Source organism: Nyctereutes procyonoides, unplaced genomic scaffold (assembly GCF_905146905.1).
Source record: "Nyctereutes procyonoides isolate TBG_1078 unplaced genomic scaffold, NYPRO_anot_genome, whole genome shotgun sequence".
NCBI classification, from domain to species: domain Eukaryota; kingdom Metazoa; phylum Chordata; class Mammalia; order Carnivora; family Canidae; genus Nyctereutes; species Nyctereutes procyonoides.
The window spans coordinates 14,828,363-14,853,395 of record NW_026575126.1 but is presented as its reverse complement, the minus strand read 5'-3'; the positions used below and the strand labels follow the sequence as shown (position 1 = coordinate 14,853,395).

The 25,033-nt window shown below is 38.8% G+C and overlaps 1 protein-coding gene across 1 annotated transcript in view; it reads right to left on the bottom strand.

Moving 5' to 3' along the window:
* Positions 1-141: 141 nt before the first annotated feature.
* Positions 142-25,033, bottom strand: part of DNAI3 (dynein axonemal intermediate chain 3) — a 61,272-nt gene continuing 36,380 nt past the window's right edge. The window contains exons 15-22 of the mRNA XM_055339780.1: positions 24,348-24,432; positions 16,837-16,970; positions 12,864-12,927; positions 8,009-8,139; positions 5,782-5,986; positions 3,800-3,891; positions 2,945-3,067; positions 142-282 (exon numbers count right to left, since the gene is read on the bottom strand). Of these exons, the coding sequence (XP_055195755.1) occupies positions 142-282; positions 2,945-3,067; positions 3,800-3,891; positions 5,782-5,986; positions 8,009-8,139; positions 12,864-12,927; positions 16,837-16,970; positions 24,348-24,432 (975 nt within the window). The remainder of the gene's footprint in view (positions 283-2,944; positions 3,068-3,799; positions 3,892-5,781; positions 5,987-8,008; positions 8,140-12,863; positions 12,928-16,836; positions 16,971-24,347; positions 24,433-25,033) is intronic.

Below are 25,033 nucleotides of genomic sequence, written 5' to 3'. Positions count from 1 at the left end.
TAGCAGTGAAATAAAAGGCTAATATTTGTAAGTAAACCTACTTGATGCTGAGTTTGTCTTACCTTAGTTCATCTTATCTAAAAAATAACAAATAAAAAGAAAGTCCTAAAAAGTCCCCAAAACACCCTTGTGGAAATCTTTCTACAAGTCCATGAATGACATCTTCTCTGTCACTTTGAGGAAGCCAAGGTTGATGAGGGTGGTCTTTTCCAGTTCTAAGTAACTCTCATAGTCCCTTTTCAATTCAGCCTCAAGCTGTTCTTTTGACTTCTGATACGTTTTCTAGGAGGAAAAGCCAAATTATCCAAATAAAGCACTGACAGCTGGAAACACTAGAGGTAAGAAGGAGCTGCTTTGGAGCATTTGCCTTGCCACTGCCCTGTGGGAGGGCTTTGCAGGAAGGCCAAGGGCAGGAGGGCGTGTCTGGCACAGGGAGGAGAGTGGCTGCTGGTTCTGGAATCAAGAGGTGTATGCAGATTTCTGTAGCTCATGAGGCCTGCCAGATGTTAAGAGGCTGGCTGTCTTTCCTGGCCAGCGATCCTTCTCTAGCAGTGGTCCAGGAAGGTTTCCTCAGGGAGTCTGGTTTTACAGAACTGGCAAGTGGGAAATACATGGCCCTTTGATACCTCTTTATTTAAAAAAAAAAAACAAAAAAAACCTTCTAGTCTTCCTCATAATTCTTATCTCCCTTATGTAGCCTGGAGTATGGATAATTGACTAGGGGTTACAGAATTCTTTTGAATTCCTCCCTCTCCTAAGTCCTATTTAGATGGCATAGCTTATGGATCAGATGGTAACTCCTACTATTTCCAGCTTTGGGTCTCCAGCTGAAATTCCAGTTAGAAGAACTCCCATTTCATGTGCTGTTAGAGCTGTAATTACTATTATTTTTCAAGAAATGGTCTGTTCCAGATTCAATGTTTGCAAAGAGATAGGTGTATAGTTTCCTTTGGATGCGTGGGTTGATGTGTACAGACTAATTACCCTGGCAACTGCAGGGTGCTTGTGAAGACCAGCCTTGCTGGATGGATGTGTGATCCTCCCCTGCCTTCTGTAATAATAATAGTGAATGCTTACTACCATTCTCCATGTGCCAGCTACTGGATGAGTGCTGTAAATATTTTAACTCATTTAATCTCCACTACGCCCCCTCTGAGGTTGTTACAGTTTGCTCCCATTTTCCCTTTCATCAGCAGTTGCTCCTTAGAAGATATTTCTCACTAACCTTAGTTGTTTTTCCTTGGTGATGCTTTTCATGTTCTAAATGTAACAGAGGAGCCCTTTTAGATCTATTCGCTTATCCCCAGTCTAATTCCAGAGAAAATTTGAGAAGCAGTAGCTCTACGTTAAAGAGGGTACTATCTCAAATGGAAACGAAGCTACAGGAAGAAGTTGGGAGACTCAAGCACATGATACAATTTCAAGGTATGATTATTATAATATTCAGATGTTTTAAAAGCATTTCATAGGCAAATAATTTTTGGATTTTCCCACAAGTCTACTTGCTTCCACTGATGTGGATAATTAGGAGCCGTCACTGTTGTATTTAAATGCTCACAATAATCATGGGTAATTGTGGGCATAAAGGAAGGGTGTCAGGTTATCTCCCACCACAGAATTTCAACCAGCATTTGTGAATGTGCAAAAGAACAGACCGAGACCAATTTTTTTGAGCAGGGAAAATGATGAAAAGTTAATTGGTTGGTATTCTTTTATACCTTGTCGCCACTAAACAATGTTTTTGAAATGAGGCCCTTTGCCTTTATTACACTAATATGTACCTATCACTAAGTGACAATGTAGACATTAAAATTTCCACATGCTCATGCTTCTAACAGAGACCTAGGGTTTCATATGCATAATTGTATTGGAGGAGATTATATATTTGGCTATAAGGAATTTATAAACGGGATCAGTGGTGAAATTGCTAGGGACAAAGGCCTCAAAAGGGAATGAGCAAGAGAGAAGTAGAAATGTGGTATAGAAATGTGGAGAAGTAGAAATGAGGAGATCTCTGTGGAGAGAGAGAGAGAAGAGCCGAGTTCATAGCATATTTAAAGGCCCTGATTCCTGTGGGCCAGGGAAGACCCACAGTGAACAGGGTTCCTAGCAAATGGAGGGAAGGCGAGGAACTCCAGAGTTATAGGTTCCTGTCTGGTCGAAGGATGTGCCCTCTACCAACTTTTCCTCTGTCTCCAATTTTATAGCTTGCGGATGTTATATTAAATTCCTATCTATCTGCCTACATCCTAGTTCCCATTTACTAAGGGCTACCATTTGTCAGGCTACTGAACTGACAGCCTAATCCTGGAAGGTAGTTATCAGTATTCCCATTTTAAAGACAAGAACTGAAGCTCAGCACTGATATGAGGCCTGGTCCAGGTCCTGCTGCTAGTAGTGGTGGGTGGAGTTGGGATTTGAGCCCATGTGTCTTGTTTCTATATCCCATTCATTTTACACTGCCTGTTTCTCTTTCTTTCTTTCTTTTTAATTTTTAAAAAGGTAATCTCTACACCTAAGTTTGAGTGGGGCTCAAACTCAACTACTCCGAGATCAGGCATCAGATGCTCTGTGGACTGAGCCAGCTAGGTGTCCCATGTGCTACCTGGTTTAAGGTATTATTCACCAGATGTTAAAATTCTATGCAAAGAAAGATTCCAAATTTTGAATTGTTGTATCTATGAATGATATTCAGGTGACTTTGTATCTAAAGAACTTTGAAATTATGGAAAACTTCAGAAAGTTAAGTTGGATAGAATCTAGATAGGTGTCCAGTTCATAGTTGTTGCTCACGGTAAGCTAGGAAATGAGAGAAATACCCTCTTGACTGCCATAAGAACAAGAAAAGAATGTGAAAAGGCATAATTTTCCTATTAAAACTATGCATATTTCCACTGGGGTCAGAAGAAGTCAACGACTTTTGTTTCTGAAAAAAATCACTTACAGTTTTCTTCTTCTCAAGCTCCAGCTCCATTTCCTTCTTTTCTTGGTCGCGAATTTTCTTGCGTTGTTCTATATATTCCAGATGCTTGACTTCTCTTTCGAAGTAGTAGTTCATGCTTGATACCTGTTAGAAGCACAGGCCCTTGAGTGGGGAGCCCACATGGAATGCTCCATGTTCTTCACAAGGCTCTAGAAGAATTTCTGCTGCCCATAATTCATTAGCTGGCTTACCTGCTTTGAGATACCACCCACAGGCCCACTACTAGAGGAGCTAGCTCCATGTGAGGGTTACTGTGCTAAGGTTCAGGGCCCTACAAATTGAAGGATTCCATGAAAGGAGTGGGGATGGAAGGAGAGCAGCAAAAAAATGACAATTTTGTAAAAGAAATACTCGGGGATGGCTTTTTTCCCTTTTCTTGCTTTTCACTTCTAAGCCTGAGGAAAGTATCATATCATTAATCACTCTTGGAAAACCCAGATAAGGAGATCAGTGTAAACCCTAAAGGGACTGGAAGTGGAGCTGAGTTCCTGGTCACCTGGAGGATTTGAAAGGAGTCCTATGCTTCAGTTACAACCTGAAAATACCATGTTATGAATCCACAAGTCAATTCTTTTCTTAATCTGGGCTTCATTTACTTGCCCTCTCTCTTATCACATTTGGGTGTTTTGTTTTTGTTTTTATTTTTGTAGTTTCAAGCTATTTAACTCCTACAACAGAAACACACCCCCTTATTTAGGATTGTATGATTCTTTTGTTTTCTTACAGAGCAAAAATGCTGTCATTTCTGAACACATTTTTACAACATGCCTCAGCAATATCTGGTCACATAAATCCTCAGAGCCAAAAGTTACTAACCTCATTGGTGGAAGGGTGACTTAATGTCCAAGGAATTTCCAATATATGCAGTGTTCCATAATAATCAGCTATGGCTATAAATTGCTGCTTTGCTGAAAGATCCAAAAAATGGAAGAGAAAGCATAAAGTCATCCTGGAGGTTAAACATGAAATATGTTTTTGTTTTGTGGTTTCCCAAAAGACCTGCTGCAGTTACAATAGGCTTGGCATCTTCATCAGACATTCATGACTGAGGACAATATTAACATATAAAAATCATCTTTTCCAGTAGATGAAATGAAAGCCAAGACCCTGAACTTTTGTTGGCCATTCCATCCCCCCCAACTCTTATCTTCTTGGTGCTCATGTGCTCATGTAAGGAGTGATTCCTAGTGAGGCTGACCCTCTGTGTGCCTGGGCTGCTGGGCAGACTTGATAAGAAAGTGGGGATAACACATGCAAAGGTTTTCAAAGAAAAATCATGAAGCCAATTTCCACCACAGACTCAGTAAGGGCTGAGGGATACCATTATCCAAATGAATTTCAAAGACACAGCCAGAACCAGTTTTCTTATTATCAGATAGCTTCTTTTGATCATTGAAAATAGACATCAAACACAAAATGTGTTTAAGAATTTTAATTTTCTCTTATCATATGTGGTTTTTTTCTTTTTCTTGGTTGCAGAAGATTTGGTTTAAATTGTTAAGTTTTAGATTCATAATCCCTGTTGTATACAAAAGCAATGTTTTGTAGCAAAGATGGAAAAAAACCCACACTTGGTGACACATAATGGTTAAGCGGTAGTAAGACTGTGAGACTCCAGAAATTCTGAAGACTGAATTTCTTTATTTTTTTTATTTTTTTTATTTTATTTATGATAGTCACACAGAGAGAGAAAGAGAGAGAGAGAGGCAGAGACATAGGAAGAGGGAGAAGCAGGCTCCATGCACTGGGAGCCCGACGTGGGATTTGATCCCGGGTCTCCAGGATCGCGCCCTGGGCCAAAGGCAGGCGCTAAACCGCTGCGCCACCCAGGGATCCCCCTGAAGACTGAATTTCTAAACATAATGTTTCTGAGAGAATATGGGTAGAAAGACAATTTCATGCCTGCATACCTTTGGAAACAAAGGGAAACTTTTTTTTTAAGATTTTATTTATTTGACACATAGAGAGTGAGCATGAGCAGGGAGTGGGAAAGGGTGAGGGAGAGGGAGAGGGAGAAGCAGGCTCCTCACTGAGCAGGGAGCCCAACTTGGGACTTGATCCCAGGACCCTAAGATCATGACATAAGCCAAAGGCAGACACTAATTGATTGAGCCACGCAGGCACCCTAAGAAACTTCTTTTAAAAGAAGGAAATATACTCTGTTTATATGGAAAGTAGTGGCTTGGGTAAAACAGAGAAATTGGGACAAAGGATATAAATCACTTTTTCAAGAACACATCCTTGAATTTCTCCTTGCTTTGTTATATGTTGTTTTTCCTCATAATTAGTTCAAAAGTTAGAGGTTTAAATAGGTAAATGACCCCAGAGAGTCATTTGATCTCATAAAAAGGATGGCTTGATATTGTCCAGGGAAAAGCCATAAAAATGACAAAATATTGAAAATTTGTGGCATAATTAAAAATTAAAGATACAAGAACTATTCTATTTGGAAAAGAAGCAGCAAAGGGCAGCAAAGATTTAGGGATCACCCTATCTGACCTGGAGAAGATGAAAGGATGCTTTTCATTTTGTGGTTCAAAATCAGCCTCTGCTTATACTAACCATGCCTCAGAAATAATTGTCAATAAAGAAAATAATGAGAGAACCTCAGATTATATCCAAAGTTTGACTGCAAGAAGGAAGGGGAAGGAAGGGAAGAGAAAGGATGGGATGAGATGGGCAGAAAAACAAAAACTTGAGAAAAAAATATTAGAAACTTTCCAGATGAATGTAAAAATGTTCCTGAGTTACCCCAAAAAAGCAAAATAACTTAGGTCATTTAATTAGAATTAACACACCAGAAAAGGTCCAGGGTTTGATGTAGGTGATCATAGTTATGCAGATGTTTTGTGACTGGGCTGGCTCATGAGTTTTCTCCAGAAGGTCCCAGATATCGATGTATCCATCTTCTCGGCCAATATAGAAAACTCCAGGCCTTGTCAGGGACCAGTGGCCTGCGGTATACTTTTTTGGTGCACAGGATGACTGAAGGAGGGGTCCGGTCTTTAAACAAATTTTAAAAGAACATGTGAAAACTATTATTGGAGGTGTATTCACAATGATTTTGTGTAAGTACAACTCAGATGGCTGTGATCGTGGAACAGCATAATTATGCCCACTCTGAAGCTTGATTCTTTTTCTTGTAGGATTTTATATAATGCTAACCCTTTTCTTTCCTGTGTGTTTTTTTATAACATTTTTTTCTTATTTTAGTTGCTTTTTAGAAAGGATCAAATCATGCAGTCGAGCTGGAGATTGGTGGATGTTAGAGAAGGTAAGATTATAAGGAAATTTTTCGCTATACCTTTATTTTGCTGACATATATCTATTTCCCATGGAGACAACTCTGGTAGCCACGAAAAAAGCAAATAAAAAGTCAATTCCAGCTGTGAGCTGCATCCAATGGCTTATAAATATTGTTTGGAAGAGATTTTAGACCAGCAAAGCATGACAAGATCATCTTCTCTTTTCTTTACCATGGGGTAATTTGCCCTCTTTGGGAGGTTTTCATAGACAGAAAAGATCAGAATGTGCTTTCTTACTGTCATGTTCCAACCTGACAATGAGGTGTTCTCATTTATCTACTTATATCTGCAGAAATTGAACTAAACTGTGGAGCTGTTTCCTACCCTCTGAGACATGCATAAGAAACTTCCCTGTGGGGAACAAAGATTCATGGACTCCTTATCCTGTTCTTACCCACCTTGCCCAGCTTCTTCCATTTCTGTGGATAACCAGGTACTTGAGCCCTAGATAGTCTATGGACATTCTTGCCTAATTTTCTTTTTCTTTAACAACAAAACTGATACCTACTCACTGTAAAAAAAAAAATTGAACATACAGAAGTACATTGGTATAAAGTAGACGTCCTTTTGTGGATGGGTACTTTAAGTACTTTCCAGTTGTTTCAATGACAAGCTCATATACATATTCACACAAATATTTGTGTCAGAGTCTCAGAAGTGAAAGTGCTAGGTCAAAGAATATATATATATGTATATGTATATTTTTATCACTTTATTTAAATAATATATAGTTTTTATTAAAGAATATATGTATATGTTTATTCATTTTATCCAAAGAATTCATATATATGTTATATGTATATATAAATATACACATTATATATTATTTTTTCAAAGAATATATGTATCAGAGCTATGAAGGAGACTTAGGAATTATATTTCAGATTTTGATAATCTTAAATTGCACACCAATGGGACCTGTCATGATGATTTCCCCACACCCTTACTATACTGGGTTATTTATTTATTTGTTTGTTTGTTTAGAGATTTTATTTATTCATGGGAGACACAGAGAGAGAGTCAGAGACACAGGCAGAGGGAGAAGCAGGCTCCATGCAGGGAGCCCGATATGGGAATCCATCCCAGGTCTCAGGATCAGGCCCTGGACTGAAGGCAGTGCTAAACTGCTGAGCCACCCGGGCTGCCCACTTTACTGGATTTTAATAGTCTTCCAGTTTTTGGCAGTTTAGTTTCTATTTGCCTGGAATCAGGCCCTCTCCTAATTCTGACAAACAGAGTTCTGGCACTGCCTCACTGCGGTCCATGCATGTCTCTGGTCTCCCGGTAATGGACCCCTTAGCCTTCTTATTTCCACTTTCTGAATCTGTGGACACATTCCTGGTGCAGAAGCAAAGGTGACAGACCCAGTGTTTCTCCTTGGACTTCATACAGTAACTAGCATCCTATCGTGTATTTTAAGGGGAGGGAAAAAACATAAAGCAAATCAACTGCCCACTACGCATTTTGAAGAGAAGACTGTTAGGTCTTAGAGAAGAAACATGTAAATATTGTTTCCTTCCCTCAGGAAAGAAAGGCAAATGGTATGTTTTCAAAAGGCTTACAGTGGTTCTGCAGACAAGTTGGAACCCAGGCCATCTGTTCTAATTTCTCTAAAAAGTGTCCCCGAGGCACTGTTATGTCAGAACAGTCTGTTATTCCCATTGTCTTTCTCAGTAACAAAGGACCACACACCCACTCCTCCATTTATCAGGCGACTTACCGTAACACCTTCTTTCCAGATGGCCACATTCCATCCCCCAATGGTGAGGACAATGTCCTTGTAAAAAGGTGACCTCTGAACAGTGTGGACAGCTCCATCATGGACAGTGTAGAGGTTCACTGGCTTTTTTGCTGTTGGAATGGAAAAGATCATTTCATCTTTAATAATAGTGTTTACATTCCTGCATGAAGAATGGGCAGACTTCCAGTGGACAGTCAGGTCCTAATTAATGGGATCTAAGTGTAGACAATAAGAGGTCAGTTGGGGTAAATGGATCTGTCAAGGGACTGCTCTTCCTCTTTTTATGAGAAGTCCAGGGGATTTTCATCAAGTCCATTTTTCCAGCTCAAAGGAATACTTCATGTTCTTATTCAGTTACTTATTCTTTAACTCGGTTGGTCAAAAAATATTTGTGGATTACCCCTATGTACCTATAGGTACTGTAGATGATGAGTAAACAATGGTTAATAAATGAACATGATCCTGCCCTTATGGAGCTTACAGTCTAATGGGAAAGACAGATACTCAATAAAGAATATCCAATATCCAATAAACAAATCCCAACGTACATAATAAAAAATGTTAAATGTGTTATGGTAGGAAAAAAATTATATCCATAATTTAGACCGAATGGTCAGGAAAGTCTTCTCTGAAGATGAGTCATATAGTTCTTGGTAGCATTTTGGTATGGGAAGATTTTAATGTGGAAGAGTATTCCAGATAGAACAACACACACCAAACTCCTGTGGGGAGAAGTGCTTAGTGCCTTTATAGATTTGAGGAAGACCAAAGTCTGGTAATCCCAGCATGAGGCATATGAAACAAATGGGGACCAGGGGGGGTCCAGATACACAGGCCCTTGTAGGAAAGGATTTTAAATTATATTCTACACATGATGTGTTTCCATGAGTCCTTTAGGCCCAGAAGACAATCTGATTCCTAAAGATTCTCTGACTGCTGTGAAGAGAATGAGTTCAAGACAGGTAAAAGAAAAGAAGGGACACTGTAGGAGGTAGTTCTGGTGAGAGAGCATGGTAACTTGTTTGAAGGTACAATGGACAAAAGTAGATGATCGAGAAGTATTTGCAAGCTGGAATTGACAAGACTAACAGATGCCTTCAACAGGAGGGCTGAGAATGATAGGAGCAACTGACTCCATGAAGTTTCCATTTATTGCAACTGGGAAGACTAGGGGGAGGCAGATTTGGGTGTTAAGATCAAGAGCTCTCCTTAGTCTCTGCTCCGGGTCTCGAGTCCTCCTTTTCCTTAGGCTTTCTACCCTTAGGTCTTCTCTCCCCGAGACATGACTGCAGGGCTGGCTGCTCCCTACTCCTTGCTGCCCACACCCACCTTAGGGATGGCCATAAAGATATGTCCTATCTAGGTCAAACCATATGTCTGGCTACCTTATACCCAAACCATGAACTTATTGTGAATTCCGTCATAATGATAGCTGTGTAAAAGTTGGATTGTTTTTCCCTCTTAGAATCCCAATGAGACATTAAGCAGAAAAAAAAAAAAAAACACCTACTAAACCTTGCAGATAGCTCCTAAAGTAGAGTTTCAAAGAGATATTTGTCCACCCATATTCACAGCAGCATTATTTGGAAGCAACCCAAGTGTTTATCAATCAAAGAGGGAATAAGCAAAATGTGATATATACATACAATGGAATATTATTCATCCTTTGAAAGGAAGAAAATTCTGACAAATTCTACAACATGGGTGAAACCTGAGGATATGATGTTAAGGCAGAGAAGTCCATCACAAGAAAACAAATACTGTATGATTCCACTTATATGACATATCTACAGTAGTCACATTCATAGAGATAGAAAGTAAATGGTGGTTGCCAGATGCTGAGAGGAGAGTGGAACAGGGAGCTATTGTTAAATGGGTGCAGAGTTTCAGTTTTGCAAAATGGACACCATCCTGGAGATGGGTTGTACAACAATGCAAATGTACTTAATTGTATTGAATTATACACTTAAAAAATGGTTAAGATGGTAAAATTTACATTTATGTATATTTTATCACAATTTAAAATTTTATGAAAAGTAAAAATAAAAAATTTAAAGGTAGCTTTTCTGGATTTAAAAAAAAAAAGACCAATTTCCTCCAATTAGGCCCATCCTGAAGATAGCAGAGGAGACATACTTCTAAGGCCATCTTGAAGCAATCTGGAAGATTCTTGGGAAGTCAGGAAAACCCTGGAAACTAGCAGCTATCTTCTTGTTGCTGCTCTTGTTTCTCAGAGCCTCGTTTTATCTTCCCAGAGTGGGGATTCCCCAGATACCACCTCACTCTGGGCAGCAGGGCCATCCATGAGTCTGGAAGCCTTCTGCAAATGTGATGATTACCAATTATAGCAAGATTGACAATTACCAAAATTTGTACTTTACAGTAACATGTTAAATATTCTCAACCCATATCTTTTCCTTTCCTTTGCCCTTTTAAGGACATCTAGCAATGAATAGAGCTGTCCTTAAGTTATTAAACAGAGTACCAGAGGCACCAGGCCAAGTTGCCATGAGAAAGTTACAATAAACAAAGTAGTTTCCAGAATGATTATCTAATGCAGGATTCAGTATAGTGATGTGATTAAGAGCACAGACTGCCTAGGTTAAAACCCTGGCAATGCTGGTAGCTACCCCCTAGGGTTGCCATGAGGATTGAATGAGCTAATCCATGGAAAGTACTTGGAAGAGTGCATGACACATGGCATATGCCGATCTGTGAGTAGAATACATGAAATAATTATGTCAATTGTCATCACTCAGCCTTCATTTCTTGGCTTGTCACTTAGATCATCTGGAAATTTTGTTTGATTTGGCCTTATCACATGTATCTCATTCATGGTAATCTGAATTTTCTTAGAAGAGGAAATTCTTCCTCCTGCCTTGTTGTTAATAAGAACATGGGGTCCCTAGGAAATCAAGAAGGATTGGGTCCCAATAATCACCTCATCTTTACTCAGGTATACTTCATGGTGTTTGTGAAAAACATTAGACTGGGAGCTCTCAGGGAAAACACTGCCAGTTCATGGATGTAATTAGGGCCAGCAGTGCATAGGTTAGAGGGTCTAAACATGGACTTCTCTGAACTTCAACCATTATCCAATGGGAATAACAGTGTTGTTTGGGTTTCCGTATTACAAAATGTTTGATTGATGATTTTAAAGTATTTTAAAGTATTATGATGATTTTAAAGTATCCTTTTAGTAAGCGGTTAAAGCTATTTCTCCCCCCCCCCCTTTTTTTTTTGCAATGAACTAAATGCCAAGAAATTAAAAGCAGCTCTTATCCATCCATACTAAGCTACATCCCATTGGTCATAAAGTCTGGGCATGTTGACTGCTAAGTCTCACTCCTATTTCCTCTGCTGTACATCCTTGTTACCATGGCTATACTCAGTCCTCTCCATTTCTCATCTAAACTATTGTAAGTGGTCAACCTACTTCCATTGTAAGTCCCACCAGTAAATTCATCCAGCCCCTGCTCTCCTGCCAGAGTGATATTCTGATTATACTGGTGGGACTAGAATAAGGTTCAAAGCTTAGTAGGCACTCAAGGCTCTTAGCCATCTGGACCCAATTATCCTTCCTGGGACCTCTCCTGCTGCCCTCTCTATTGATATTTTGGCTAAGGGATCTCCCTGTTTCTTAATTGTCTACTGCTGTTTGGGGTTTCCATGATTTTGCATGTATTACTTCTTCCACCTGATAGGTCTTTCTCCAATCAGAAAATTGCAATCCACTCTTCAAGACCCAGCTCAACTATATCTCTCTTCAATAGGGCCCTTTCTTACTAACTTAAGAGAGTTGGTCCCTTCCTGGTTTCCTATGTCACTTTGTATTTGCCTCTAGCCATAGCACTAATGACAATGTAATGTTATCATTTGTTTCTGTGTTTGACTTTTCTAATAAATAATGGAATTCCTTTGGGGGAGAATAATACCTTGTTTATCTTTATATCCCCAGTGCCTGGCACAGAACAGATTCTCAATAATGATGAATGAATGAAAATAAGAAAGAAAGAACAAGGGGTGCCTGAGTGGCTTAGTCAGTTAAGCATCCGACTCTTGATTTTGGCTCAGATTCATGATCTCAGGGTCTTGAGATCAAGTCCGATGTTGGGCTCCACTGTCATTCTGTCTCTCTCTCTCTCTCAAAAAAAAAAAAAGCACAAACAACATTAGTGAGTTTCAAACATAAAGCTCTTGGTTTTTATGTTTGTTGTCATTGGTTATTCTATAAATGGAATAAAATTTAAAATAAATAACTAAATCTGTGTGTCAGGGTCTGCCTCAAAAGCAGTTTAGGAAGCTAGTTCCATAGTAAGGCCCCAAGAAAATTTCTGAGACCAGGAAGAACCAGAGTTTACCAATGCATAACAAAGTCATGGCATCACAGTCTCAACTTGTGTCCCAGTGGTATAGTGGAGACAGCTGCCGTGTGCATGCAGTACATGCAAAATTAATACTCATGAATTATTGAATAAACAGAAATGTGAATAATCATAAAAGTAGCTGGATGTATTTCACTATCTCCAGTATATAATTTTGAGTTCAACTTTTAAATCATGGAATTTGAAATGAATGAAAAGCAGAAAATCAGTTTCAGGTCTGCAATCACCAGATGAATCTTATTAAAAATCCAGATTCAGATTCAGCAGGCCTGGGGTAGGGTCCAGCACTCTGCATCTCCCACGGGCTCTCTGAGGTCCAAGGGCCTCACTTTGAATGAGAAGCGCAGACACAAGACCTTATATGCCCTGCCCTCTCAGCAGCAAGACCTGGGTTACTCAGCGCTTCAGAAAAATGAGTAACTCATAACAGAGCAATCTTCAAAACTTACCCATCAACCGGCCAGTTTCAGAGTCTCTTTCCATTTTCCAATCTGTGTATATCACCCCACCTTCCTAAAAACAGTACAGGTTTCTGATGAGTACAGCGAGTTCTTAAGGGAATGAAGATCTCATGTGCATGTACTAAAGCTGACTGTGCCTCACACAAGCCCAAAGTGACAGGTTAACTCAATGCAGTGATAACTTGATATGGTTAGGGGGGCGGGGAGGCTCAAAACGATTACTTAATTTTTATATTAAACAGCAACAAAAAATGAACTTACCAAATTTTTATCCCCACAGAATGCTGTGGAAAACACAAGCATTTATGAAGATAATCTATGGACACAAGTTCTCACTTCTGGGTTTCTCAAGTTTTTGTTAATAGGGGAACTGTCCTAACAGACCGAAAGCTCCAAGAAGGGATCTGGTCTGACTTCTTCAGTGATTTGTCCTCAGTATGATACAAAGTCAGTAGTTAAAAATATTTGTCGAGTAAGAGGGAAAGGAGGAATGTAAATTGATAATATGGCACCATTATCTTTAAAGTTGAGGACAGGAAACAAAGTTCCATTTAAATAATATAGCTAATAATATATGTTTCTGCTCTGCTTATGGCCATTTTAAGGAGGGGGGAAGGCAGAGAGACCTGGTGTAATACAGGGGCAGAAACAGCAGCCAAAGGGAAAAGACACGGAACCTGTGAATAGCGGAGGTGGGAGAGGTTTCGAGAAAATCTTTAGTCCAAAGGCCCTGCTTATAGAAGGAACCTGGAGACTCGGAAAGGTTTAGTGACTCAGGGTCACCCAGATGCAGTCTCCTAATTCCAATGTTTTTCTCTCTGGGTAGTAAAAGCAAAACTCAGAGGTGGATGTATAAAAAGAGTTGTTGAGAGGAACTGAAGGACGGCTTGAGATGTGTAGAAGAAAGGACAGGAGAAAGCATTTGCTATGCAAAGTGAAGGATGAGCTCACTGTGGGGGGGGGTGGAGGGGGTGGCACTCATTCACTCATCTGTGCTTTTATCCATTAATTCACATAACAAACAAGGACTGTGTTTGGTGTTTGCAGTTCAGCATCAGAAGACGAGCCCTCTCTCCACTTGTGGTGTCCAGAGTCTGAGGGAGCAGACAGGCCAGCCCGCGGCCAGTGTGCGCACACCTCTCCCGTGGCCTGTGGCACCTCACCCCCCTCACCACTGCCTGAGCACAGCATTTGTTGCTGTGGTTAGGACTTTTCTGTACGTGAGCCAGCCCTTGCCAGAGTCCTGTAAGAGTCATTAATATCTCCTTGGTCTCACAACTGATACATGTAACACTTAACAGAGCCAAGTCAAAGAGGAGAAGCTTGAACCAGGTTAATAAATACATGTTGAGTGCCCATTCTATCTGTAGCCAGCTGGCTGGGAACCTTCACGTCCTTCTCCATCCAGTTACCTGGTGCGGAGAACTCGACTCTTCTCCCCTGTGTGGACATTCCTGGCCCCACTGCTCACGCCCTCTTCATCTCAGGGTTGGCTCACTTAAAATCACTGCTTGTCTAGCCTGTCTGCCTTTCTGGCACTAGCCAATCTAGATCCCAGAGCAGTCTCCCTTATTCTCTCTCGATGGAGCAGCCATGTCAAGTGTTGGTAGAAGAGCATTCCACTGGAATGTCAGCCCATGAGGTTTGGGAATTTTGTCTGTTTGTTCACTGCTATATTCCCTGGGCCAAGAACAGTGTCTGGCATAGGGTAAATGCTCAATAAATAGCTGCTGAATGATAGATGAAGTTAATTCTAAGGAGGGTAAAAGCTCGAAAGTCAGGAAAGAGTTTGGTGTAGAAAAAGAAAGAGAAAAATCAGAGCAACTGGAGGTAGAGAAGGAGATTGGTACAGATGGGGGTGTAGAGATATAAAACAGCCAAATTATGCAGAATCTTATAGGCCACAGTGTAAAGAGTTTCAATTTTATTCACATTTAACTGAGTAAAGAGTTTCGATTTTATTCACAGTTGACTGAATTGTCATTGAAGAGTTTAGCAGAGTGTCATACTTTAATTTCTGTTTTAAGATCTTATGATCATTCATCTTTCTAAAGCTGTCACCCCCTGCTTTCAAAACTTGTGTCAAAGAAACAAATATTACATGATTCTACTTACATAAGGGGCCTAGAGCAGTCAAATTCATAGAGACAGAGAGTAGAATGGTTGCCATGGGCTGGGGGCTGGAGGGAACGGTGAATTATTGTTTTAATGGCTACAGAATTTCAGTTTGGAGATATCTAGAGAGAGATGGCTGTGAGTGTTGCTCAACCATATGAAATGTGTCTAATAGCATTGAATTATACACTTCAAATTTGTTAAGGTGGAACTTGTTATATTTTTCCAAAATTAAAAAAATATTAGAAGCCCAAGTTATAAAAAATTGAAAGCCCAAGTTATAAAACAAGTATCTGTTTGGTAAATGCCTCATTGTCTACCAAATGTAATTCAAATTCCCTAATGTGGCAGAAAAGGCTCTTTGGTTGGATCCCAACCTAGCAGTCAAGGTATAGCATCCCCTCTTGCCCAAATGATTCCACTATCTGCAGACAAATCCCAGGCTTCTGTAATTCCAAAGCATTGTTCAGGCTGTTACTTCTGCTGGGAATTGTACTCTGATCTTTCAGATGCTTCCTCAACCTCCAAAGTCCAGCCAACTAACAGTCTGCCTCCCCCCAACCTCCCCTCTCTCATCCCTGTGGCTTCTGGATGGGCACTGACATGGATAACGTTGTTAATGTTTCTGCTCCTTAACTAGGCAGAGGGTGCCCTGAGAACAGGGACTGTGCTGTTGATTCATGTCTCATCTAAGGCCTAGTGCTGTGCCTGGTGGGCAGTATGCTCTTGAGAACTGCTGTAATCAACTAATACCCTCATAATACTAAAGTGTCAGCGCAGAGTGCATTCCAGTGAGACCAAGCTATGGTGTCTTCCCATGGTGGCATGGCTTGGAGGGGAAACCCTTTATTTCAGGGAAATAGAGTCATGAATGAAAAGGACATTTCTGTTTCTTTATGACCATAGATAAAGTTCTGAGCCTTATTTCTTCGTTGGCAAAGCGAAATTTAATCCCTACAAGATTATTAGGATTAGATGAGATATAATTTGGAACAAATACTGGCATAGACCCTACTATATAGAAAATGTTGAATAAATGGAAGCTCACTTTGGTTATTATAGTTGGTGCCAAAAAATGACAGCCATTATTATTATATCCAGTTGTTACTTTTGAATTGAGTGAGTTTTGCACTGTCTCTCCTGCTACATTTTGCTAGCTAACAAAGCAATATATTTTCTTAGTAGATCTATAATACTTAGCAAGGTTTCTTCTATATGGTATAGGTGTTCAATAAATATTTTTAGGTTGGCCAATAAATCATTAGTAAAGAGGGTCATACTGAATTTTATAGATTTTTTTCACATTCATCAGGAACATTTTGAATATGAATCTATGAACTATCAAGATTAAAAAATTCAATGCAAACAAGTATACTAAAATATGGGAGTGGTATAAATATTATGAACCTTAATAAGGCAAATGTATAGTAGAGGTTGTAATGAATCAGAATAGAAAAGTGGTGGGATGGGGGTGTGGGAGAGCAGAAATAGGAAAAGGCTAGGGGAAGGGTACAGAGTTCTGAGGATATGATATAAAACATGGTAACTACAGTATAACACCATATTGCATAATTGAAATTTGCTAAGCGAGTATGACTTAAATGTTATCATACACACAGGCACAAAGATAAACGTGTGAGGTAATGGATGTGTTAATTAATTAGATGAAGGGAAGCCTTTCACAATGTATACATACATGAAATCACCACGATGTACACTTAAATATCTTACAATTTTCTATGTCAATTATGTTTCAATAAAACTGAAATTAAGAATATATATAACAAAGACTATATATATTCATATATATAATGTATATATAAAAGAGCAGATAATTCTGACTCACCTCTGTTCCCACAAAGAATTTTGTGCAGAAGTCCTCTATTGGCTTGAGATGATTGGCCAACCCACCTTCCAGATTGTAGTACGGGTTCATCTCTCCTGCCTTCACTGTTTTGCTCTGGGCTAATAATACTTTGTCTTTCAGAGGAGTATGAATAGAAGAAACACATATTTACAGTAAAAGACATTTTAAAATATGGTTAGTTTATATTTTTTGTCCCTTGCTACATACCTCTGCCCTATTTTCTCTCCAGTGTGGCAGGCATAAGTATAAACATCTTTAAACTTCTAATTTAGCAGCTAGAACACTCTTTCAAACCAAAGCATATGCAGGAACCCTTGCATGTAAAACTGATCAAAATCTTCATTGCTGTGATTAAAGTGTTTCCTGGTGGGAAGAGGGAAGACCCCTCTACCTACTTTCAGGGGCTCCATTTTTTAAAAAAGATTTCATTTATTTGAGAGAAAGAGAGAGAGGGAGAGTATAGGGGGAGAGTGAGAAGCAGACTCCCCCCTGGGCAGAGAGCCTGACATGGGACACAGAGAACATGACCTGAGCCAAAGAGAACATGACCTGAGCCAAAGACAGATACTTAACCGACTGAGCCACCCAGGTGCCCTCAATTAGGTAATTTAGCTTTCTATCCTGCTTTTCTGTTCTCTTAAAGATATTATCTTGGGCATGTTCCTAGGTCACTTATTAGTTATAAAAAATGTGATAAATTTCTGGGAAAGATAGAGAAATATACGCTCATCTAACCCTACTCACCACATTTCAATATATCATCATCTAGGTTATATCACCCAAGGGAAAACAAACAAATGAACATAAAAAATAACCAGCAATGGGCAGTTTGGGTGGCTCAGTGGTTTAGCACCGCCTTCAGCCCAGGGCGTGATCCTGGAGACCCGGGATTGGGTCCTGCATCGGGCTCCCTGCATGGAGCCTGCTTCTCCCTCTGCCTGTGTCTCTGCCTCTCTCTCTCTCTCTGTGTGTCTCTCATGAATAAATAAATAAAATCTTAAAAAAAAAACAACAACCAGCAAACATTAAATGAAAACTAAAATAGAAAAATATCTCAGCTATACTAAAAATATACATTCTATTTTTAAAAACACAGCATAATTCTGGACAAAAGTAAAAAACAATTATGATTTCATTGGTACAATCAACTAATGCTTCCTTTATTAGAGATATACATGCTTTGGACAGTCTCCTTTCCCAATAGATAGGACATCAAAAACAAGTTTTGAAGTAAGCCAAACATTCATGTTTGGCTTTTATTTTTTATTATTATTATTTTTTAAAGATTTTACTTATTCATTCATGAGAGACACACAGAGAGAGAGAGAGAGAGAGAGAGCAGAGACATAGGCAGAGGGAGAAGCAGGCTCCATGCAGGGAGCCTGACGTGGGACTCGACCCCGGGACTCCAGGATCACGCCCTGGGCCAAAAGCAGGGGCTAAACTGCTGAGCCACCCAGGGATCCCTGAAGCCAGACTTTTAAATAGCTGTATTACAAACTATCAGTCAACATTTCAAGAAATAACTAGGTATATTTAATCTCATTGTTCTTACTAAAAGATATTATTCATAATATACTTAACAAGAGCAAAAAGGCCTTTTGTATTCATTTAATATATAAAAATATTAAAATATTTATGTCAAATTCTTCACTCTCATTTCAATGTCTATTTTCTCTTTTTAAATAATATACATTAATATATTAATATTAGTAGAGTAGAACACATATATAATTTATAGATAAATACACGCTCATTTGGAATGTGTTGCTCAAAAATGTTTCCTGATGGGTACAAGATGGAAAAATTTAGAGCCCTCTGGTCTAATAAGGGGAGCCATGAGCCTGATCCAGGGGTCGGTCCTGGTAAGCAAAGGAAGAGGCAAATGTGAGATGCACTGTAAAGGAAGACATAGTTATCCTAAGTGAGAGACTGGATGTAGGGACCTGAGGAGAGAGACAGAGACGACTCAAGCTCTGTTCTGGACACACTGACATTGAGGGAAGAGATTGGGTTCAAACCCAGGAGATAGAGAGAGGCGAGGTGGAGCATTCTCAGCAGAGTAAGAGTGGACCAAGTTACTGAAAGGGGTAATAAGGAAAGCACACTGCTGAGGTAAGAGTTTGAGATACATTCGTGATAAGAGGGCACCATGGAAAGACCAAGGAGAAAAACTGAAGAAGTATCAGGAAAACTACAAAAGCCAAGGCAGGAGCTCTGAGAAAAGGGTTTAATGTGGTGGAGTTAAAGAGAATGAGGCCAGAGAAAAATGTGATTGTCTACTGTGTTTATTCAGACTTGACTGAGATAACTGGCATATTTATTAAATTCAGCCTCATCCTCATGAATTTTCCATTCATGATTTCCATCTCAAGGGCCTGAGTTACATAATAATAGGAGCTAACACTTACTGAGTGCTTACTGCTTGACTACACGCCAGGGACTGAACTGTATGCTCCACATGCACCCTTTCTTTCACTCAATCCTCACAGTAACTCCTCACTAATTCTCCTTCCAGGATGATAAAGGAGACTCAGAGAGATTAAGTAGCTTGCCCGAGTTCTCACATAAGGTGGCTTACATTTATTGTGAGTTGACAAAGAGCTGTTCTTCAAGCTGTATATATATTAACTCATTTTATCTTCACAGTTTTCCATGAGGTAGTTACCTTCATTATTTACTTCCCTTATCTTCACCTCCCTCTTTCCAAACAGGTTTATTAAAAACAAAAAGAAAAAAAGAGGAAGGCACAGAGAGGTATAGTAATTTGACCTGGTCAAATAATAAATGGTGGCCTTGGGATTTAAACCCAAACTCCAGAATCCACATCCTTAACTACTATGCCGCAGTGCTCAGAAGAATTTAACTAAGGGTCTGAAGCAATTCCAAAATAGGAATTCCAAAAACATTTAGAGCAAAGTCTCCCTCAGCAGAGTAAACAAAAAGGACATCCGAAGGTGAGCGCTCAGCAGGGCATGGAGTATTGCAGATCTAAGGTGGCAGGTGAAAGCCACGCGGCCTAGAGCCACTAGGTGGCAACACAGCACCAGACAGTGTATCATATGGTAGGTGTCTGGATCCACCAGACAGTGGGCTGGAGAGCATTCTCAATGGAACAGTGTGAACTTGGATTCTTGATGGAAGGTCGAAGGAGAACCAAGCATAGGGTCAATACACAAAATGTGGTCAAGAAGCATATGAGTGTATTCTAGTCAATAGGTTCAAGTCTGGCGAGAGTAAGTGGATGGCTGGCAGTGTGTCCTAAGGAGATGCAAAATATCGTAATGAGATCTCAAATAAAGTTCTAAGAGTTTGCCATCTACACGAGAGGAGGTCATGACCAAAGTAACTGCCTTTAGTTATGAGAGGCATGTGTTAGCAAGATCCTTTGAGATTACTAACTGAAATTTAATTTTCTCCAGGACTCACGATACTGCCTGCAACAAAGACTTCTGAACACACGTAAAGGGACATGGTCAACTACAGTCACAGCTGAGAATCTAAAAAAGTAATCTATCCATTCTCTTTATGAACCGATTTAGCCAAATATACCTTTCTCCAAGAAAGATTCACAAAATGACTTCATCTGGAAAGAGGACATTCATTTGATGGAGAGTATTCTTGTTTGATGACATTTGAGTCATGCTTCAAGATTCATTTTAGATAGGTCCTTCCTTAAGTGGATATAGATATATACCTATCATACTAAAAGGTAAGCTCCACAGGAGCAGGGAATTATCTTTTCATAGCTGTATCCTCAGAGGCCTAGTACTTTGCAAGATTTTAATATGTGTTTGGAATAAATGCAGATATAAGTATAGAGATAAAAATTGTTCTTTAAAAAAATTAAGGGATTACAATTACTAAATCCACAATCAAGTGGAGTTTATCTCAGGAATGCAGGGCTAGTTTAACATTCAGATATTAATCAAAGTAATTCACCAAATTTATAAGTTTAAAAAGAAAAAAAAGCATATGATTATCTCCAAAAATGCAGAAAAATCTTTTGACAAAATCCAATATTAATGGGTGTATAAAAGGGAACTTCTTGAGGGCACCTGGGTGGCTCAGTGGTTGAGCGTCTGCCTTTGGCTCAGGTCGTGATCCTGGGGTCCTGGGATCGAGTCCCACATCGGGCTTGCCACAGGGAGCCTGCGTCTCCCTTTGCCTATGTCTCTGCCTCTCTCTGTGTGTCTCTCATGAATAAATAATAAAATCTTAAAAAAAAAAAAAGGAACTTCTTCAACCTGATAAAGGATTCTGTGAAAACCCAACAGCTAACATCATACTTAATGGGTTAAAGACTAAATGCTTTCTCCCTAAGATCTGGAATAAAGCAAGAATGCTCTCTAATCACTTTGACATCCTGAGGGTTCTAGCCAATGTAATCAGCTAAAAAAAATCATATAGATCAGAAAAGAAGAAGTAAAACTGTCCTTATTTACAGATGACATTATTATCTACATAGAGAACCCAAAGGACATTATCATCTATTATAGAAAACCCTAATCAATCTACAAATAAGCCACTATAATGTGATTTTAGGAAGATTGCAGGATACAAAATCAATACAAAGAATCAATTCTCTTTATACACTGGTAACGAACAATCAAATTAAAAATGTGCAAGTACCATTTACTAGAGCACCAAAAAAATGTGAAAGAGCTAGAGACAAATATGTCAAAAGAAGCGAAAGAACTTTACACTAAAAACTATAAAACAAAACAAAACAACAACAAAAAACTATAAAACATCACTGAAAAATTAATGACCTAAGTTGATGAGGAGATGTACTAATGAGTTGAAAGACTATATTGCAGACACCAAATTCTTAGAGTACTGATTTACAGATTGAACACAATTCCAATCAAAGTCAGAGCAGGCTTATGCAAGACAAAATACAAAATTCATATGGGAAAGCAAAAAACCTAGAATGGTCAAAAACCACTTTAAAAAAGAAAAAAGTTGAAGGACTAGCACCGATTTCAAGACTAATTACAAAGCTACAGTAATCAAGATGCTGTGCTATTGGTGGAAAGACAGACACGTAGATCAATAGAACAAAACTGAGTTCAGAAATGGACTCACACATACTTGGACAAGTGATTTTTGACAAAGGTACAAAAGCAATCTGGTGGATAAAGGATAGTATCTTCAACAACTGATGCTGGAATATCACACACAAATGAACTCTGATCCATAATTTGTGCATAGGAAAAAACATCTCAATAAAGATCATAAACTTAGTTATAAAACTATAAAACTCCTAGAAAAAAAAAATCCCAACCTTCGGTTAAATTCAAAACCAAAATCGTGACCCACAAAAGAACAAACTGATACTCAAAAATTGAAAACGTCTGCTTTTCAAAAGGCAGGGTTAGGAGAATAACACAATATTTTAACAGAATGTAAATCACAGACTGGGAGAAAATATTTGCAAGTCACATACCTGATAAAGGACTAGTATGCAGAATTTGTTAAGAGCTCTGAAAACTCAATTATAAGAAAACAATGGAAGTAAAAAATGGGTAAAAGATATGGACATTTCACCAAAAAAGATATATATGGCAAAAAATGCATGCAAATATGCTCAACATCTTTAGTCATTAGGTAAATGTAAATGAGATATCACCACACCTATTTTAGAATGGTTAAATTGAAAAGACCAGCCATACCATCTGTTCATTACATTGTTGGAATGTAAAATGGTATAAACACTTTGTAAAACACTTTGGTGATTTCTTTTCTTTTCTTTTCTTTTTTTATTGGCGTTCAATTTGCCAACATATAGCATAACACCAAGTACTCATCCCATCAAGTGCTTTGGCAATTTCTTAAACATACACCTGCCATATGATCTAATTATCCCATTCCTAAGTATTTATCCAAGCAAATAAAAGCTTATGTACATACAAAGCCATGTATATGTGTATGTATATGTAATAGGGCTGTGCTGAAAACAGTATTACGTTTTATTGTATGTCATTTATACCTCAATAAACTTAAAAGTGAATACAGAAAAAGCCACACTTTTAAAAGATATGATATCCTTACTATCAATTGGATAAAGACAGTAACATCCTCATGAGCATCTTTTTTCCATTAATTTAAAAAATAAGAGTAGGGCATTTAATGAATTACTCTTTACAAGTTACATTAACCTCTCTCAGTCTTGGTTTCCTTAATCATAAAATGGTAACAAAAATTCCCAGCTTGCAGGATTGTCATGATCATCTATTTTACTCATCATTACACTCCCAGGGCCTAGCATAAAATAAACACTTTATAAATACTTGGTAAATGAATGAAAGCATGTGCAGTATTAGCTAGCACAGTACCTAATTCATGACTGGAATTCAATGAATTATAGCTGACAGTTGAATATAAAAGAAGTGGAGGAGAGAACTTACTTCCTGGAATGAAGCAGGTCCAAATACATAAAAACATGCAATGTTTTAGTATTACTTAGAAAGGGTCATTAAAAATTTAGTGATTCTTTTTTTTTTTTTAATATGGGGTCTTGGGTTGTATCTATGAGACACACAGCTTCAAAGCAAGTTTTGCCCAAGCAGGGTATTAGATACATATTACATTTTTCCAAGATATTCTATCATTTAACTGAACACTCAACAATTTATAAATGGAAATCCATTTGACAAAGCAAATATTTGGAAAGTACTTCAGTATCTAGTGATACTTGTACATTTTCATTACGCATTGCTCTTGGGGTGGGATATTCATGCACATCTTTATTTTAATAAAGATTTTAATTAATATTTAAAATATTAACTATTTTAATAGTTTTATATGTATGCCCTTCAATTACTTCAACAAAGGTGTAGGGGTTGAGTTGAGATAGATTTAAAAAGCAATTGTTATTTCTCCACTCTGTTTTATCATGGTGTTGTACAAATACTCATTTTCTATTATATTCTGACTAAAAATGGGTAATTCATTTCTAACACTCATGACTTACTTTGCTAGACTCAAGATATGTCCATTCTATAGAATTATTCTTTGAGCATATACAGATTTATTAAGACAACTTTGTAAAAACTTTTTTAATGTATTGAGTTCTCAAAAATATACTTGATACATGTTTATGAAACTAAACTGAATCCCATCATGAAATCTTTGTGTATGTATAGGCAGTTTTAATGTGTTGGCTATACGTTTTGGTTTTGTTTTTGTTTTGAGAGAGAGAAAGAATCTTAAGCAGACTCCATGCCCAGCGCGGAGCCTGAAGCAGGGCTCCACCTCACAACCCTGAGATCATGACCTGAGCCGAAATCAAGAGGCGGATGCTTAACCCATTGAGCCACCCAGGTGTTCCTGTGGTTATAGCCGTTATAAATTTCCATATTGGAGGGTTTGGTTTTCTGTACTGTTTTTACAAATCAGACTATCTTAGAAAAGAACTTACTCTGGACCTAACCAATCACTAATATTTAAACTATTATATGCTATCTTAATAAGCAAAGGCAGTTTACCTTGTGACTTGCAAAGATTGTCTTCACTCAGGCTGAGCTTGGTTGGGCAGTGGTCTAAATTTGTTTCTCCCTTAGACAGCCTTATCTTTTGGGAGAACATATAAGAAAGATTATTTCCATATATTCTGTGGGTGATTTATTCTTGCTTTTTCCTCCCACCCCCAGATGGCTGTTCCCCACCTCCCTCCCCTTGTCCCTTTCCCATTCTCCCTTGGATTGATGGTTGCTTTTCCCCACAGACTGTGCCTAAACCACAGTTTCTAAACCCCTGTGACTAAAAGAAGCCTGCTCAGGGGCTCATTTCTAAATCCTTTTTTTTTTTTAATTTATTTATTTATGATAGTCACACAGAGAGAGAGAGAGAGAGGCAGAGACACAGGCAGAGGGAGAAGCAGGCTCCAGGGAGAAGCAGGCTCCATGCACCGGGAGCCCGATATGGGATTTGATCCCGGGTCTCCAGGATCACGCCCTGGGCCAAAGGCAGGCGCCAAACCGCTGCGCCACCCAGGGATCCCCTCATTTCTAAATCCTACTCTCGTCTGTTTTTCTACATCTTTCACTTAAAGCTCCAGAAAGTTGTGTGGGGTCTTTTTTCATCTGCAGGCTGACTGCTGAGTCTCCTTGGGGACATACGTGCCCTTGAGTTCCAGAAGTGGCCCCAGATCTGCACCAGAATGGGAAGCTGT